The sequence below is a fragment of the Nesoenas mayeri genome (assembly GCF_963082525.1).
Source record: "Nesoenas mayeri genome assembly, chromosome: 3".
Taxonomy (NCBI): domain Eukaryota; kingdom Metazoa; phylum Chordata; class Aves; order Columbiformes; family Columbidae; genus Nesoenas; species Nesoenas mayeri.
In genome coordinates this window covers 82616163-82632294 of record NC_137544.1, presented here as the reverse complement: position 1 = coordinate 82632294, position 16132 = coordinate 82616163, and the positions used below count along the sequence as shown (strand labels likewise).

At 45.7% G+C, this 16132-nt stretch overlaps 1 protein-coding gene across 4 annotated transcripts; it reads right to left on the bottom strand.

Annotated features, from left to right (window-relative positions):
* Positions 1–5986: 5986 nt before the first annotated feature.
* COX20 (cytochrome c oxidase assembly factor COX20) lies at positions 5987–12551 on the bottom strand. 4 transcript variants are annotated; one of them, XM_080341331.1, is made up of 5 exons: positions 10419–10498; positions 9122–9188; positions 8167–8281; positions 7962–8025; positions 5987–7383 (listed from the first exon to the last, which is right to left on the bottom strand). In XM_080341331.1, the coding sequence occupies exons 2-5, from the start codon at positions 9146–9148 to the stop codon at positions 7242–7244; spliced, it is 348 nt and encodes a 115-aa protein (XP_080197457.1). In that variant the 5' UTR covers positions 9149–9188; positions 10419–10498; the 3' UTR covers positions 5987–7241. The 4 variants fall into 4 exon arrangements, with proteins under 4 accessions (XP_080197457.1, XP_080197459.1, XP_080197458.1 ...); XM_080341333.1 differs by having other exon boundaries at positions 9122–9173; positions 10419–10496; XM_080341332.1 differs by lacking the exon at positions 10419–10498 and adding an exon at positions 9781–10407.
* Positions 12552–16132: the final 3581 nt, after the last annotated feature.

The following is a 16132-nucleotide window of genomic DNA, read 5'->3' as shown; positions in this document are numbered from 1 at the left end:
ACAAAGAGAAGGGAAGCATCTCCCGCGTGGAGCAGGGGCCACTGAGCACCACACCAGCTGCCAGCGCTGGAGCGGACCAGCTGGCTCCCGTACGCACCACCGTAGGAGGCACTTTCTCTGACAGAAAGGAGGAGGTGGCAGAACTGCTGTGATCCAGCGCCCCAGTCCACAGAGCGGCGTGCTGAGCCCAGCCCTGCTTGGCGCTGAGGAAGCTCCATGGTCTGCTCGGTGGTGGCGACCAGGAGATGTTTCCAAAAAGACTACTTCTCCCCAGTGGCTGCCGGGCATGCTCGGGAGGGGGCTGCTGCTACTGCTTTAGCAGCCGTGTTGGCGCAGCCCAGGAGTATTTATGTGCCTCCTTGGCTTGGCGGCCGGCCAGGCCTTTTTTTATTTTTTCCTTTAAGGAAACACCCACAAAAGGGAAACCAGAGACTCCAACGGTTTCTTTTGGCAGATCCTAGCACAGAAAATGAGGAGGAGAAACTTTTCATGAATTAGCATGCTTTTATAGATACTTACTACCTCAAAAGGTGTATTGTCCGGCAAGCGCTAAGTCTCAGTATCATCCCTAGTTCCAGAACAAACCAGTGAAAATGTCAGGGCTGAAAGCAACCGAAAAGCTGGTGGGGGAAGGGAGGGAGTGCAGGGGTTCCTCCTTGACTGGTGGGTGCATCTTCAGCATTCCAGTTCGTGTGGGTCCCACTGGAGGTCACCAGCAGATGGATGGTGTTTCTGATGTATCAGTAACTGAACTCGGCCAGGTTCGCTGCCACACCAGGAGTATGTGATTTACTACAGGGCTGTGGTTTATTGTGTGTCACAGCCTTGTGGTTCTCAGAGATGGAGCACTGCTGAAGTGTGGGGAGCGTGGCTGCCCACATGTGTGCATGTGTGCGTGGGTGCAATGGGCAGCTCCTGCTCTGCTCCAGCTGAAGGTTATTCTGAGGGAGCAGCTTGCTGGGTCACTCTGTGACCCCACTTAGATGCTCTTGAGATGCATCTCTTAGGTTATCTCTAGCGTGCACCTGTTGGTGACAGAGGGGTACAAGCTTAGGTATGATGTTCCCAGTAGAAGCATGAATTGTGATATACAAATGGTGAGTAGAAATGAATGGTGAGTGGTTTTGGGGATCGAGAAGCCCATTGTGCTTGTTAGCAGTAAGAAGCCCTCCGCAGCAGTGGTTTGAGGGGACTTTGGGACACTTAGAAAGAGTAAGCTGAGCTTTTTTTACCCATCTGGGAGTCTGAGTAGGCAGTTACTGAAGAACATGGCACTTGGATTCTCTCAGAGCCGGGAAACCAAGTCAAACAGGTTCTGTCACAGCCTCCCAATGCTGCCTCAGGGTGACCCTCAAGGGCTGTAAATGCTGGGTGAATGCATCCTAAGCACAGCAAGCGATAGTCAGTGGTAGTTCCAGATTTGTTTGGGGAACTGAACAGAACATCATCCTCTCTAGTTTGAGGAACAGGCCACTGGAAATATTTCTTGCTCTATAATGGCTCTATGAAGAACTTCTGCAACAGCAGTTTATGATAATGTATCTGCCCAATAATAAGCGAGTGACGGGCTCTATACCTTCAATGATGTTGCTGTTGTCTGTCCCACCCAGAGCCTGAATGTTTCCATACAGGGAAGGGGACCTTAGCTTCCTTTTAATTGCTGAAGTAACATATCCCAAATATTCTGTGGGTGGGAACTGTAGGCACCCTGACTGCAAATTTGCTCAGAAAGAGGAGCCCTCGGCAAATGGGCTGGGTGGATCTCTCATCCTGTTTCTGCAGCATCTGCGCAAAGTGTCACAGTGATGAGGTGGTAGAGAATCATAGAATAGTTTGGGTTGGAAAGGACCCTCAAAGGTCAGTTACTCCAAGAGCCCTGCAATGAGCAGGGACATCTTCAACTACACCAGGCTGCTTGGAGCCCTATCTGGCCTGGTCTTGAGTATCTCCAGGGATGGGACATCTACCACCTTTCTGGGCAACCTGGGCCACTGTTTCACCAGCCTCATTGTAAAAAGTTTCTTCCTCAATATGTAGCCTGATCTCCACTCCTTCAATTTAAAACCATCACCCCTTGTCCTCTCATAACAGGCCCTGCTAAAAAGTCTGTCCCCATCTTTCTTATAGGCCCCTTTTAAGCACAGAAAGGCCACAATAAGGTCTCGCCAGAGCCTTCTCTGCCTCCAGGCTGAACAACCCCAACTCTCTCAGCCTATCCTCATAGGAGAGGTGCTCTCTGATCATTTTTGTGGCCCTCCAACAGGTCCATGTCTTTCTTGTACTGAGGTACAGAGCTGGACACAGGATTTCAGGTGGGGTCTCACCAGAGCAGAGGGGCAGAATCACCTCCCTGACCTGCTGGCCACGCTCTTTTTGATGCAGCCCCAGATACGACTGGTCTTCTGGGCTGCAAGTGCACATTGCCAGCTCATGTCCAACCTTTCATCCACCAGTACATCTCCATCCACCAGAAACACTTCTCTCATTGGGTTTGGTTTGGCAACCTGGCAAAGATGGTGAAAACTCTTGATCTGGGTGATGGAAAGCATGAATACCAACCAGAGTTGCAGAGGTGACCTCCGAAAACCTGTCATGAACATACATACAGGCTTGAAGGCCAAGACAACTCACACATAAATGAACACTGTGATCACTGGAGCTGACCACAAGCCATTTGCCACCAAAAGGAGAGATGAAGATCAGTTGTCTGGGGAGAGAGGCCATGTTGGCTGAGAGCACACCTGCTGCTCTTTGTAATAGCACTGAACAGAATACACAAGGAGTTTAAAAAACAAGCAAAGCTTGTGTTTCACTCTCTTCAAAGCATGAAGATAAGTCTTTGCTGCTGTTAAATCCATCACCACTACAGGCAGGATGGGTATTTTGGAGCTGTGGCCAGTCAAAAGAGCCCTGCAGAGGTAATTGTCTGCTCTCACAGTACATATCATGTACTGCCAGTGGGCTCCTGGCATGTTCAGGAGAGCTGCGGGCTGTGACGCAGTCTTGCTTATGGCAGATGACAGAAGCTTGGAAGGATTAAAATATCCTCCTCAGAACAAAGTCCTCTTAATCTTTAAAACCAGCAGACACAGGGATGCTGTGACCTATTCCTCCGGGAACACTGCTGGATGGCTCGCAGGCAAACTCTGAGCCCAGGCAGAAAAAAACAGCGCGTGAAAACATGGGGCCCTACAAACAGTCTCAGAGTTTTGGTGGCCATGAATAAAAGTCTGTGTTTTACTCACGTTGCCTCATCCAAGGCTTTACCCTTTCTTTTCTTTTCTTCATCAGCCTGGTCTCCCACCCCCTTTGAGGGTTTAACAGCCATACTTGGTGTAATGTTTTCATTTTAAGCATTAGAAGATGTATGTTCAAGGCCTTGAGGCACATTAACCAAAGCTCAGCTCTACTTCTGACATTTAATTAGTTCTTGGTTCTTCAAATTAAAAAAACAAATCATCAAAAGATCATCTCCTTGATCATATAGACATATTGTAAAGACTTTGTTTTGATCAGTTTTTCAAGGCAATCACGTATTTGTTTCAAACTTTAAATGGAGTAAGCCACACAACTTTCACTGGAAATCACTGAGCTCTCGAGCTCAAAGCCTGGAATGAGAGGAGTGTGGGAATTACTCTGAGCTGGAGAAAAATCTTTCACTTGGGAGCTCATTACAAGAAAGTCCACACAGTACTTCATTGTTACCTGGGTTGCTTCCACCACAAATAACAAATGTGCTTCCCCAGCCCTAAAAGAATGACCCTACCAAAAGCCAGACTCACTTGTTAGCAACAAGAGGTGACCTTTCCTTTGCAGCACTCCGAGACTTGGAGTGACAATGCACAAAATAGCCTGGGAACCTACAAAATGCAGTGAGAAGGCAATGCCAACATTACCTGCCAAAAATTTCTGCTTGGGTAAAGGTGTAAATGTCGAGTTGGGGATGACAGTTGTAGTTGCCTCTGCTGTCAACTTCAAAGCAGTTCTTGGGTTTTGAGCCCGTCACAACTATCAATGGCTGAAATGTTACGTTTGCTTCAGTGAGAGGCACTGAAGAGCAGAGGCGACCTGATCACTCTGTCCTCTAAGGACTGAGCTGGCAATTAACTCTGATTGCCACCTTCCTGCCTGTTGCTTTGACACTGACTGTCCCTCCTGGCAAACCCCTCTGCCCAGGGACATCGCTCCTGTGGGAGCAGGAAGGTGTGGAGGAGCCAAGGGGCTGTAAACGCATCTGCTTATTTTGGGGGTGTTTTAGATGCCTTTAAGGGGGGATTTTACTAACTTCAGAAACAAAAAGTGTGCTTGTCAGTCACCATTTAGTGACCAAGTAAGGCAACTGTCAGTAAAATAAACAAGATTTTAGCAACTTTATAGCTTGAAGTCGCTATACTTCATTCTCTCCTTTTAAAGGTTCCTCCAGAGGGCTGAAAACCAAACACCTTCACAATTACTATTTATCTTCTTTTCTAGTAACTGGCACATTCTAATTTGGGGAATATTTTGAACTTCAGTAAAGCAAGGACTATCACATTTGTCATTAGCAGCAATACTTAACAATATCAAGTCCAATAATAATACACAGATGCATGCTATGTGTTTCCAACAATGACTTAAAATTTAAAAATAGCCTTAATAGGGATACAAGTCACCAATTTAAAAGATAGTCAGGAAATTGTTTCCAAATGTTAAAATTACTTAAGTTACTACAACTTTTATTTTCTTGTGAATGCATCGTAATTTACGACAACTAATATCTTTGAGATTTTTTGGGGTTTGTCCTGTCCCTCACCCTTTCAACAGGGGTTTATGACCCATCAGTCACTTTCAATCCACTTTCCACAGCTGGCACAGATGCAGCTGTAGCCAGCACTTGGAGGAATGATACCAGACTTTCTCCCCCATGTTTGACCACGAGCATCCTTCCCCCTGCTCCTGCAAGCTCTCCCCTTCTCGCCAACTGCATCCTGCTCACGACTTCCTTGTCTTATCCTACATCCTGGCCTCTTCAGCAAAGGCTCTGACTTTTGGTTAGTTCAGTTCCACCTCACCTTTTACTAGACAGTGAAGCTCAAACATGTCAGCCAGCCTGCCTGCATGCATATCGCCTCTTTCCCCACTTTTCTGTTAACATCTGGCATACTCATGTTACATTTTGCCCAGTGAGGCAGCAGCAGGATTGGATGGGTTATCTACGCAATGAGGATACATCTAGAATTTCATAGTTACTGGCCAGAATTGCTAATACTGTAGTTAAGCTGCTATTGAGCCAATATCCTCAAATGCAGTAGCTTAAAACCAACACAAATTAACACCAGAGAGGATCCAACGCTGCAGTTTTCCCCAGATTTTTTAATTTACACAGTACCGTGATGCTTGTGCTTTTTTCTTGACTACTCACAGCACTTACACATTTTGAAGGATGCCCTTAATACGCATGCTAATGCCTTTCCTGTCAGTACAAAATGGCATTCTTTTCTCTGCTACTGCTCTGTTGCTGAAGAGTAAATTATCATCTGTGTGCTTTTGTTCCCTAACTCCCCGGCTGAACTCTGACCTCGCAGCCAAAAGACCCCCTGCTTAAGCTGCAGTGTCTTTTCTTAGGTCAGATAGGAAAGAACTCAACTGTGTATTAAAATAGGAGCTCGCTAAGCCCTGCTTTGGGGCTGGCTCAGTTTCCCACTACTGCTCTCAGGGCTTTGCGAGGCAGCACCTCCTGCCCATCCCGAGGGAACGAGCCTCCCTCCCCCTCACCCCCCAGCACAGAACCGAGGGAAATGTTCTTCTTTTCTGAATTAAGAGTGAGCTACTGGTTAACTTCCCGGTTTAGATTTTGCAGTGATGGCAGAAAGTGGTTCATTGCTCTATCTCAAGTTTTCTGCAGACCTTTTATATAAAACTATTGAATTGCACGTCCTCCATAAAATTTATCTTTATTGTTTCCTCCAGAAGAAACACGAGGAATAGAGGAAAAAAGGTAATAGAGTATACAGGTTTGTTCTCTTCTTGGAAGACCCTAATCCACAGAGGGTAAACGTTTCATCATCTTAGTGTAAACAGCATGTTTGTTTAGTACTTCAATGTATATTTCCAAATTAAATAAGTAGAGCAATGCTGCTGTTCACCTCTGGATTCCCAAACCTCCTCACACCTACCTGAGTTAACAACATCACAAACTCTCTCAGATAAGTACAGGATGGGGGGAAAGGAATTTGCTCAGTGAATGCCTTTAGACCAAAAGTGCTTACAGCATCATACACTAGAAATCCTTTTGTAAAAGAAAGTAAACACTTTGTGTCATTGGTGTAGATGGAAACAAGCAAGGAATATTATGCCATCACTCATCCTTTTACCAATATGCAATTAGATCTATCACTATGTTTCCAAATAAGATGGTTTCCTTCAAATTATATAGTGATCCTTCTTTTAACTGAAAATGTACAGTGAAGTAAACAAATAGAACATGCCTTTTTAAAAAAATTACTGACTGTTGCTACTTACAAATAATGTAAATTAATATTCCACCGATTGTAAGGAAATGTCTAAAACAAAAGGTTTTTACTCAAGTAAAAAGATTACTTACATAGCTTAGACTGCTTCTGAAGTGTGATTTTATTCTTAGTTTTACACAGGCAGAATAAAAATGGAAATCCTTCATCTTCAGAGTGTATATAAATGATCTGAAGTTATCCTGCAGCTATTCCCTGACACAAAGGCTACTACTATCACCTACCTTGCACAAGCAAAGCCTTCAACCTTCTGTCTACATCTTCCTGTTTCACAAACAGCACAACTAACAGTAGCACCGAAGGATACACTTACTCAGAGAACAGCTGATTAAAATATTTTCCTGTATTTAAATGAGATGTAATTACAACTTCACTAAAAAAAAAAAAAACCAACACTCTATGATTCTGTTTATAATGGAAGGTAAAGCAGTCCCAAAACACATCATTAATCTTCTGAGACCCTGTAACAGAACACACCAGCTTCCAAATGTTTAACAGGAGGTCATTCCTGTCTGTGGACAGAGTCATATACATACATACATACATATATGAAACAAAGAAAGGCTTGTATCCTGACTTAACAGATTCACTATGGGCTTCTTGCTTGGATTTGCTAGGAAAACCACCATGATTTACCAGTCTTAGGCACCTCACGCATTTACAGGCAAGACTGCCATTTCTGGAGCACCTTCTCCCAAAGCTGAATTAGCACACAGATTCCTCTATAGCAGACTATGAATCGCTCCTTTCATTGCCAGTTTGTTTTCTTTCTAGATCAAGAGAACTGCCTTCAAATAAAATCTTGTTTCTCATTCCTTCTTTCAGCATTCTTTGCCGGATCCTCTGTTGGGCCAAATTGTACCTGCAGTAAAACCTAGAGGAGGGGATGAAAAGAAAACATGATTCCCTGCTTTATACGAGTGACAGGATCAAATCAAGAGTTGTTCAACCAGTTGAAACCACACGTAATAGTCCTAGTGAAATTCATTACGAAATGATGCATAATGGAAATACCAGGGTAACCGCTATTCCTTTAAGGCAAACATTATGTAGCCACTGAGCAGCAGGATATGAAAGTCCAAGGGAAAATGCTAATTTCTATAATTTGGATCTTAATTTCATGACCATTTAGTACACTGCCTTTATAATTAGGACAGAAGGATGACATATGTGAAGGAAAAACAGAGTAATTAAGAAAGACAGAAATAACTGGGTGGTTCAATCTCTTAGGATTCAAGAAAGAATAGCAGGCTAAAAAAAAATAACAAAGATCCAAATGCACTGAAATCGTTTCCTTTTAAAAAAATAAATACTTCCGGGAGAAGGAAGAGGACGCTTTGCTAGGCAATTTTTTAATGGAGCTTCAAAAGCAGTGTGAAAGGTCACACAGGGATCATGTTGTACAAAGCAGACAACACAGGTCTGTCAAAACTCAAGAAGTGTTTTACATACCAGTATCCTAACATTGTGCAAATAAAGCCACCAACTGCAAAGTCACATGATCTTCTAACTCTACCTGAAAGAAAACCAGAAATCCTCAAAAAAATTAGAGAAAAAACACTGGATGACTTCCCATTATTAATAAGAGATAACAGCAAAAAGGAACTATTTTTAATTGCAAATAAATATACAAAACCCAGAAGAAATAAGTACTTACTAGTTGCTAAAAAATGTCCAAGACCCACAACTAAAGATCCCAGGGAGCCATAGAGAACTGATTCTCGTGCACATGGGACACTTTGAACATCGAGAAATCCTAGGAGTTTAAAGGACTGTAAGAGAAAAAAAAAAAAAACCACTATAAATGTTTTAAATTGCTTTTGTAGAAGTCTATGATGCCAATTCCATTGTAAAACTGACTTATTATCTCAAGAGTCAAAAATAAACACTCGAGGATTTCCTACTTTCAGTGTTATCTCTGAACAAAACTGCACATGCACAGCTGTATCAGGAATAGTTTTGGAAGAGCTAACTACTGATATAGGAGACATTGTGTTGTGCAAACCTGCTGATCCATCCTTTCTACTGAGTATTACAGAAAAAGTATTTCATTTTTTTCCCCTTACACTCTCCAAAAGAGGTAGAAAACCCTTAAGAATCTGAGATCTTTCTTCAAAAACAACATGCATCACAACAAACAGGGAAGGTTACAATCAATTGTGCAGTTAGTTATGCCACATAGTTTTAATATCTGAAAAGGCAAATGTGCTTAAAACAAAACCAAACCAACCAACCAAACCTGAATACTGGAGATGGTACATGTAGTAGAAAACCTTATATAGAACATTGAATAGAACTTTTATAAACCAGTATTTTTTAACCTAATCCTACACATAGGCAGGGGCTGTAGACAGCAATTCTTCTATATATGGCATGTAAGTTTTTAAATGAACTTACTGGTAAAAAATATTCAAATAATTTCATACTCTCACATTTAAAACCTACCCTAGCTTCCATCTATCAGTTTTCTATTTACTTTTCAAATGGGAATTACATGTGGCATTCATAAACCCAACTGTGAACTGGCAAATATATTTTTCATTTCAGGGATGCCGACACTGAGTTCTGCATAACCCAAGTCTTTTAACTTGACTACAACTCCTATTTCCCACCTCACAAACGTCCTTGCAAATCCACATTGGCACCACAAGCAGGAGTCAGAAACTGCAACAAAAAGGCCTGAGGAGGACATGGGTCAGGGTTAAGGTGACTGCACTGTAGTAACATCTGCACATCTTTCTGCTATTAATTCTTTTGTTAGGGATGGTGTGAGAATTTGTTTTCATTCTATTGTGTTTAAATCCTTAGATCATTAAATATCATGTGTGTAACTGCACAACTAAAATCTTGAAAGATTTTTAAATGGTTTCATTTTTTTGTAAAGCTAGTTACTTGGACAAAGTAGATTCTGAGGATGGAGTACTATATTCAACTATTTGTGCAGGGCCGACAACCCTGCGAGACAAGTCATGTCTGACTGTGGCAACAGAGCCAACAAGCATCTGGCAACAGCTGGATGTGTATGCAAGCATGGAAATCCCCTCAATAATTTTATCTACGTGCCCTATGGATGACCATCAGCTGTTTCCACATAATCCCTGTGTACAAATGAGACAAGAAGGATTTGGTCTATGTTGTTCTAGTCTCCTAATGAGTAATTTCAAGTACTCTCACATGGAAGAAGTCACTTGATAGGTTGCTGTTGTTGGCTAAGAAGGTATCTTTGCTACGTCCGTGCAGCATGATGCATCCTTTTAAAATAGTATTTCACCTGTTGCTACACTTGAAATCCCTCGTTATGACTCTAACCACTGCTAACTCCTGGCGTTACCAAGGCTCAAGTGTCATGACGGCGTTCCACCCACGAGGAGGGAGCCCTGCGGAGGGGTCTGTGGAAAAGCAAACACAGACACCCCCCTCCCCGGAGAGCCTCGGTTCTGCCATCGGTTTCCGCGCATTGTTCCCTAGTTGTTCCCTCCGCAGCAAAACCCGCGGGGCGGGTCTGCGACAACCCCTCGTGTCCCCGGCGCCGCCTGCGCCTGTGCCCGCGCGGGCCCCGCGGCGCTGGGAGCCGGCACAGCCCCGCCGGCCTCTGCCTCCTCATCCTCATCCTCATCCTCCTCCCGACCGCGCTCCACTGAAGCGGCTGGTCACAGACCCCCGCACCGCCGGCCTCCTGCGCCCGCGGGGATCACAGACGCGGCGCCGCTACCCACCGGCGCCGCCTCTCGGCCGCCGCTGCGGGGCTGCCCCGCCGCCCGGGCGGGTCGGGTCGGGGCGGGCACGGCTCCCTCCCGCGTGCCGGGGGTGCGTGCCGGGGGTGGGCAGCGCCCCGGGGAGGGGGGCTGGCTGCGGTCGCTCGCGGGGCGGGAAGAGCCCCTCACCGCCTGCCCCCCCATCCTCCATTACCTTCCTCGGCTCAGAGTCGCCCTCGCCCGCCATGATGTGACAGCGCCTCACCCGGCCCGCGCCCCCTCCCCCACCGCGCACCAGCGACACCGGACTACGGCGGCCTAGAGAAGGCACATGGAGAGGCCGCTCTATCCGCTCCGGCCCGCCCCATCTCTATGGTGCCCGCGGCGGGGGCGGGGCGGGCGAGCGCGCCGGCGCCATTTTAGGTGCAGCGCTGAGATTCCAGCAAAATCCTTTGTTCGGTGAAATGGGTCACGGCGCGGGCCGCGCGCGCGCACGCGGGGAGGGGGCAGGGCGAGCGGCGCTGGCGCTCAGCCCGCTCCTCCCCCTCCCTCGCGCTGCGGGCGCGCGCCTCTGCGTGGCGCGCGCGGCGGCCTGTCCCCAGCGCTCCGCTCCGCTAACGCTGCGCAGGGGCCGCGGCGGCAGGCGGGCCCGGGCAGCCGGCCTGGCGCTGCCCGCCGCTGCCCGCCGCTGCCCGCCGCCGTGCTCGGGCAGCCGGCCTGGCGCTGCCCGCCGCCGTGCTCGGGCAGCCTGCCTGCCGCTGCCCGCCGCCGTGCTCGTCGGCAGCGCTATGAGGGCCCCGCGCCACGCAGGCGCCTCGGCGGCCGTGCGGCTCCGCTGCACAGTTCGCTGCTGTGAGAGGCGGCTCTGGCACCCTGCCGGGCCGGTGCCGCGTCACGCGTATGCTCGGCCCTTGCATTTGTTTTAAACTTTTCCATGTATTTGTCCAAATACAGTTAATGGACGTGCTTATCCAGAATGCCTGAGTGCACAGATACTGTTCTTGGAGACGCTTTTTTTTTTTTCCAGCATGAGATTGTGCAGTAAATAAGTGGAAAGGAGAAGGCTTTGTGTACTACAGGCACCTATGCCTCCCTGTGGCCTTCTGGGGCCTTGCCGCAGAACGCGGCGCTCAGCGCGGGTCCCATGGCAGCGCCCTCCGCCGTGTGGTACCATAAATCCTCGAAGAGAGGCCCAGCCGCGGCCTAGCCGCCTGGTGGCCTGGGCCCCAGCCTGCTTGAGCTGCGCTGTTCAAACGAGTAGTAATGGGAGTAGGAGACGTAAACAGGCTCAGTGAGAGGCACCCAGTGGGAGAAGGCGTTTTTAGGGTGTAGATAGCCCAGCTGCGCAAATGTGGGGAGAAGTTATTTCCACTGTGGGCATGAAACAATCCGGAGTGCTGGAATGGGATGAGGAAACGCTGCAGTGTGCTACTGGGAGAAAGGCACCCTGGTGGCAGGGGGAAGGAGGTGGAGGAAGAATTGTTTGCTTTAGGAAGTTCTGTTTCGAAAGAAGTGCCCTTGAAAATGACCTAGTGTGAGACATGCACAGCTGAAAGAGACAAAACACCTAGTGGGTCCAGTAAGGGTGAGTCCAGTGCTCAATCAGGGAGATGTACTGGAAATTATGCACTAGATATGTAATTGTACATGTAGTAATATCTGGATGGGTAAATAGTGCTCAGCAACGTAGGACAGAGTTTTATAGATCTGCAAGACACTGTAAACATACATTTTGCAGGAAGTCAAGAAGTCTGTACCTGCTAAGTAGTGAATTATGTGGCTAGTTCAATTTAGGACCTTTTCCATCTTAGCAATGAGATATAACAAGAAATGTGTAGTATTGCTCTTTGATTTAAAAAATAGTGTGTCTGAAAAGCACATTACTTCCTTAGGAGAAATGAGGTAGCTTCAGGCTTTGTTTAATATTATTGTCGATGTTGGGTTTTGGTTTTTTGTTTGTTTAGTGGTTTGTGGTGGTGTTTGGTTTGTTGTTTGTTTTTTTTGTTTTTGTTTTTGTTTTTTTTTTATCCTGTGCTGAATAAAAATGTCTTTTTCACACACTGAAAGTCAAGCCAATTTCAGTTTTCTTCTCTGTTATTAGGTGTTTTCTGGATTTTGGAAACAATGCACTTTTACACGTAACCAGTTTTCACATATCACTACTTGAAAAGCGCTACTGTACATTTGTATCAACTATTTTAAATCTCTGATGGCTTAGAAACAAAGTCTCAGTGCTTCCCAGCAGTCCCAAATCTATCATTGTTTTGTCTTTGTGAACTTTGCAGGCAATGCTCAGAATTCATGGAACACACTGACTCAATACATTTACTCTCTGTTCTAAAAATAATAGTAAATGTTGCTTGAGTTGTAAGCAGTTTAGCCTTTTTAAAGCTGATGGGTATTATTTATGTAGTGCTGCAAACATAGGATACTCGCTACAATGTGTGTAAAAGAAAACTATTGGCATAAATCCTTCTTGAAAGAGTTTGTAATGTATGTTTTTATCTTATTTGGTTTAAAAAAATAATTGCATTTTATTAAGCAGTGACAAACATTGAGGAATACAGTAAGAAATCACAAGAGCATGCTAGTATGTCTGAGATTAACAAGGTGACAATGGTGACAAATAGATACAGCTTTTACTACTGCTGAGGTGGTGTGGCTTGCAGAAGTTCCAGTTCTGAAGGAGAAGAACAGAAGGGTCTTTCTTGCTGTGAAACAAGGAATTGGTTTTAGAATGGAGGTGCTGGAAAGTGAAACACACAGAGCATCTCTCATCTGATGGTCAAGAACAGGCTAAGGACAAGCGTGTGGTTTTCCTCTTAGTGCTGCACATAACTTGTCCTTTTTAAAAATATCCAAGTCACACAAGTTAATATCTCTTGGCAGGAAATGTAACATTCTAGTTTTGTTCCCCTCTCTTTGGTAGTCAGTCATCAATCTGCTTTACTGCTGCACGTCATCGTTCTGCTGCTTCTGTTCTAGAAGTTGCTCTGAAATGAGGACTCATGACCCTTCCTGGAGTTAAAAAGTAGGCAGAGGGCTATGGACAGTGCTTGACATCAGTGAAGACACCTGAGCTGGAGTCTCTAACTTCTCAGGGGAGGGGCGGCTGGCTCCATGCTTTGGGGTGGTTTGGGGTGAGCACTCGCCTCCCTTTGTGCCCGTAGCGACCTGAGGCGTTGGGGTGTGCGGGGCATGGGGACATGTCCTCTGGCTCTCAAGGAGGGCAGGGCTCCTGAAGCATGGGCCTTGTGCTTCTGATGCTTTTTTCCTGACATGTTCTGAAGGCTCGGGAAGCAGGATGTTCTTTCTCACATCCTGGATTCAAATAAAGGTGCCAGCATGATTCGCTACAAGGGCTGGACCAACCTTGTGTTAAAGCCTTGGCAGAGCTGGCCCAGCAGGGGCACCTCCCAGAGCATCTTCTGTTGTACCCAGCCAGCGAGTCCTGTGGGGAACATGGCTGAGCAAGAGCCCTGCCCTATGCACCTTCTTCCACTGGCAGAGACACTACTCAATTCTGGAAGCTGGGGCACTTTGTGTATGTGTTTGGGATTGCTGCCTTGGTTTTCTGACCCTAAAGGGGTCAGAGAAAAGTATCTCTTCCCTTAACGACATCATCTGGAGCTGGAGACCCTTGAGAGAAGCTTCCTCTGCATCCTTAATTTTATCCATCAGAGCATGCTGGCTGACACTTGTTCTCAGCAGTCTGAATTTTTCCTGTATGTATGCAGTCCTTATTAGTGTTGATCAATAAGGGGTAGCATCTTTTGCTGTGGAGCTGCATGCCTCTCCACTCCACCCTGAAATTGCCGGCTTGGGAATGGTTTGGATTGGTCTTTGGCAGCAATCCTTGTTCTGTCTGATCACTCTTCACCTCTGTGTTTGAAGGTCAGGCGAGGCAAAACTCTTGTCAGTCCAGCAGTGAGAGCGAGACCAGCGTGTACAGAACACGGGGCAGTGGACCAAAGGCACTCACGTCACACTGTGCAGACAAGAACCTGGCTTACTGACTTCTCTGGTGCTTATTTCCTTCATCCCCGAGAGGACTTCCTTGAGGGGTCTGAACAGGATACAAGGATCTTCCGAAATAACCTGGGCTGTGCTCCTTAGAAGAAGGAAGCCATCACACAAACCTGGAACTTCCTACCTTTAGCACCTCTTGGTCATCTAAGTTATTCCTGTACCATAAGCTGTTGATACAGCCCTGTGGAGAAGCAAGCACTTGCAAAAGACGTGACAGGCTGTCCTAAGGCATACATTTAGTAGGTGCTGTGAGTGATAACCACTTTAGGTTGATGGCTACCATAGACCCTTCAGATATCTAACCTTCAGTGAGATGAATTCAGCATCCCCCTCAGAGCTGCACGCCTTGCCCAGGCAGCTTGCGATGGTTCTCCCAGACTGTCTGTAGCAGTTGTTAGTGGCAAATGGCAGCTGCTCTACCCGTTGGTATCAAACCACTCTCTGCTTTGCTGTTCGGCTCCACATGTAGCTTAAACTGTTCCAAAATGGGCTGAGGACACTAGAGGTGGTCCAGGCCTCCTTCTTCTTTGCTGTGCAATCCTGCCTTCTTCTTTGGACCACCAGCTCTGCCATCTGATGCAGCTGAAAATTATCACTACACAAAAAGCTGTTTCCTGGCCATTGTGAGCAGAGAAACATACTGGCTTTTGAGAGCAGTGCGGATTTAGATCAAGTGCCCAAAGAAGTCGCTGTGTTGCATGTCTTGCTTGGGAGGTAGCAAGCCTTCAGCTTCCTGAGCTAGTAGTTAAAGCATACCTCAAGACAAAGTTTAGAGATGTCCAGCAGGACTTTTTATCTGTCTTCATGGCTACCCTGAAGGTACTTAAATAGAAATCGAGCAGTTGCCTGTGGTGACCACATGCCATTTCATAAGCCATGAAAGCAAGGAGTACTTAGAATTGCCAGAAGCTGTGAAGATGTTTTTTCCACTCATCCTCCATTGTCACGAGGGTGTTTGTTCTTCAAGAGGAGGACAGTATGTTATTGGATGCAGATGTGTGGGAGTTACACATTTTGATAGCTTTGTGATGGTAAATATTTATTATCACAACTGTAGAGATCCTGTGCAGTAGGTTATGTGGGAGTAGCCACCCTTGTGGGGACGGGGCAGGCACAAGGAGTGTGTGCAGGCTGCTGTTGCCAAGGCAGTCGGCAAACACACTTGCACAGTTTAATTTTTTTTTTTTTTTTTTCCCCTCAGCATTAATGCTAATACAATTTAAATTTCAACTGCAAGACAGTTTTATTCTGTGTTGGCTTCGCTGATTGGTTCTGTAGGTTGGCTTTGCCTAACTCATTGCTGACTGCCTGTACAAATGATCTTTTCAGCTGCAACACCTAAGAGATGTTAATTCAATGTTCTCCTCTAAAAGCCAAGGAAACAAGGGCAGGCTTCTAGTGGCTTTATTTCTTCTGCCAGATCTTTTAATCTGTTTATCTTATTCAGGCACCTGATTAAAAAAGAAAGAGGGGTTTATATTAAAAAAGAAGGCTTATATGAAACATAATGGTTGTAATTGCTATCCTGTTAGATGTAGAACTACATGTAGAATTTAATGGCTAACTAGTAGCAACTGGACTTACGGATACTTCTGACTAAAAGTAGAACGGAGGTTTTCTTAATTAACCAAATTTTTAATATAATGTAAATTACTTACTTTGTCTGTAAAGCATGTCTTAAATGTGTTAATGGCAAATACTGACAGACACTAAGCCTTCTTGTACATCACTGTAATCCACTTCAAGCAGATTATGGTAGTATTTATTTCTGCAATTTTTTGGTCCCTTTTTTTAAGTTGCAACTTTGTAAGATGTAGAACTTCTTTTCTGATATTGAAGACATCAGGAGATATATGCTATTTCTGAAACAAATCTAAATAAAGATGACCTAGTAACCAC

Coding starts and splice junctions, on each gene's coding strand:
- COX20 (XM_080341330.1), bottom strand. CDS start 10,451: ATGGCGGGCGAGGGCGACTCTGAGCCGAGGAAG. Junction 8,282..10,418: donor GCGACTCTGAGCCGAGGAAG/GTAATGGAGGAT, acceptor TTTCTCTTACAG/TCCTTTAAACTCCTAGGATT. Junction 8,026..8,166: donor TGGACATTTTTTAGCAACTA/GTAAGTACTTAT, acceptor GTTTTCTTTCAG/GTAGAGTTAGAAGATCATGT.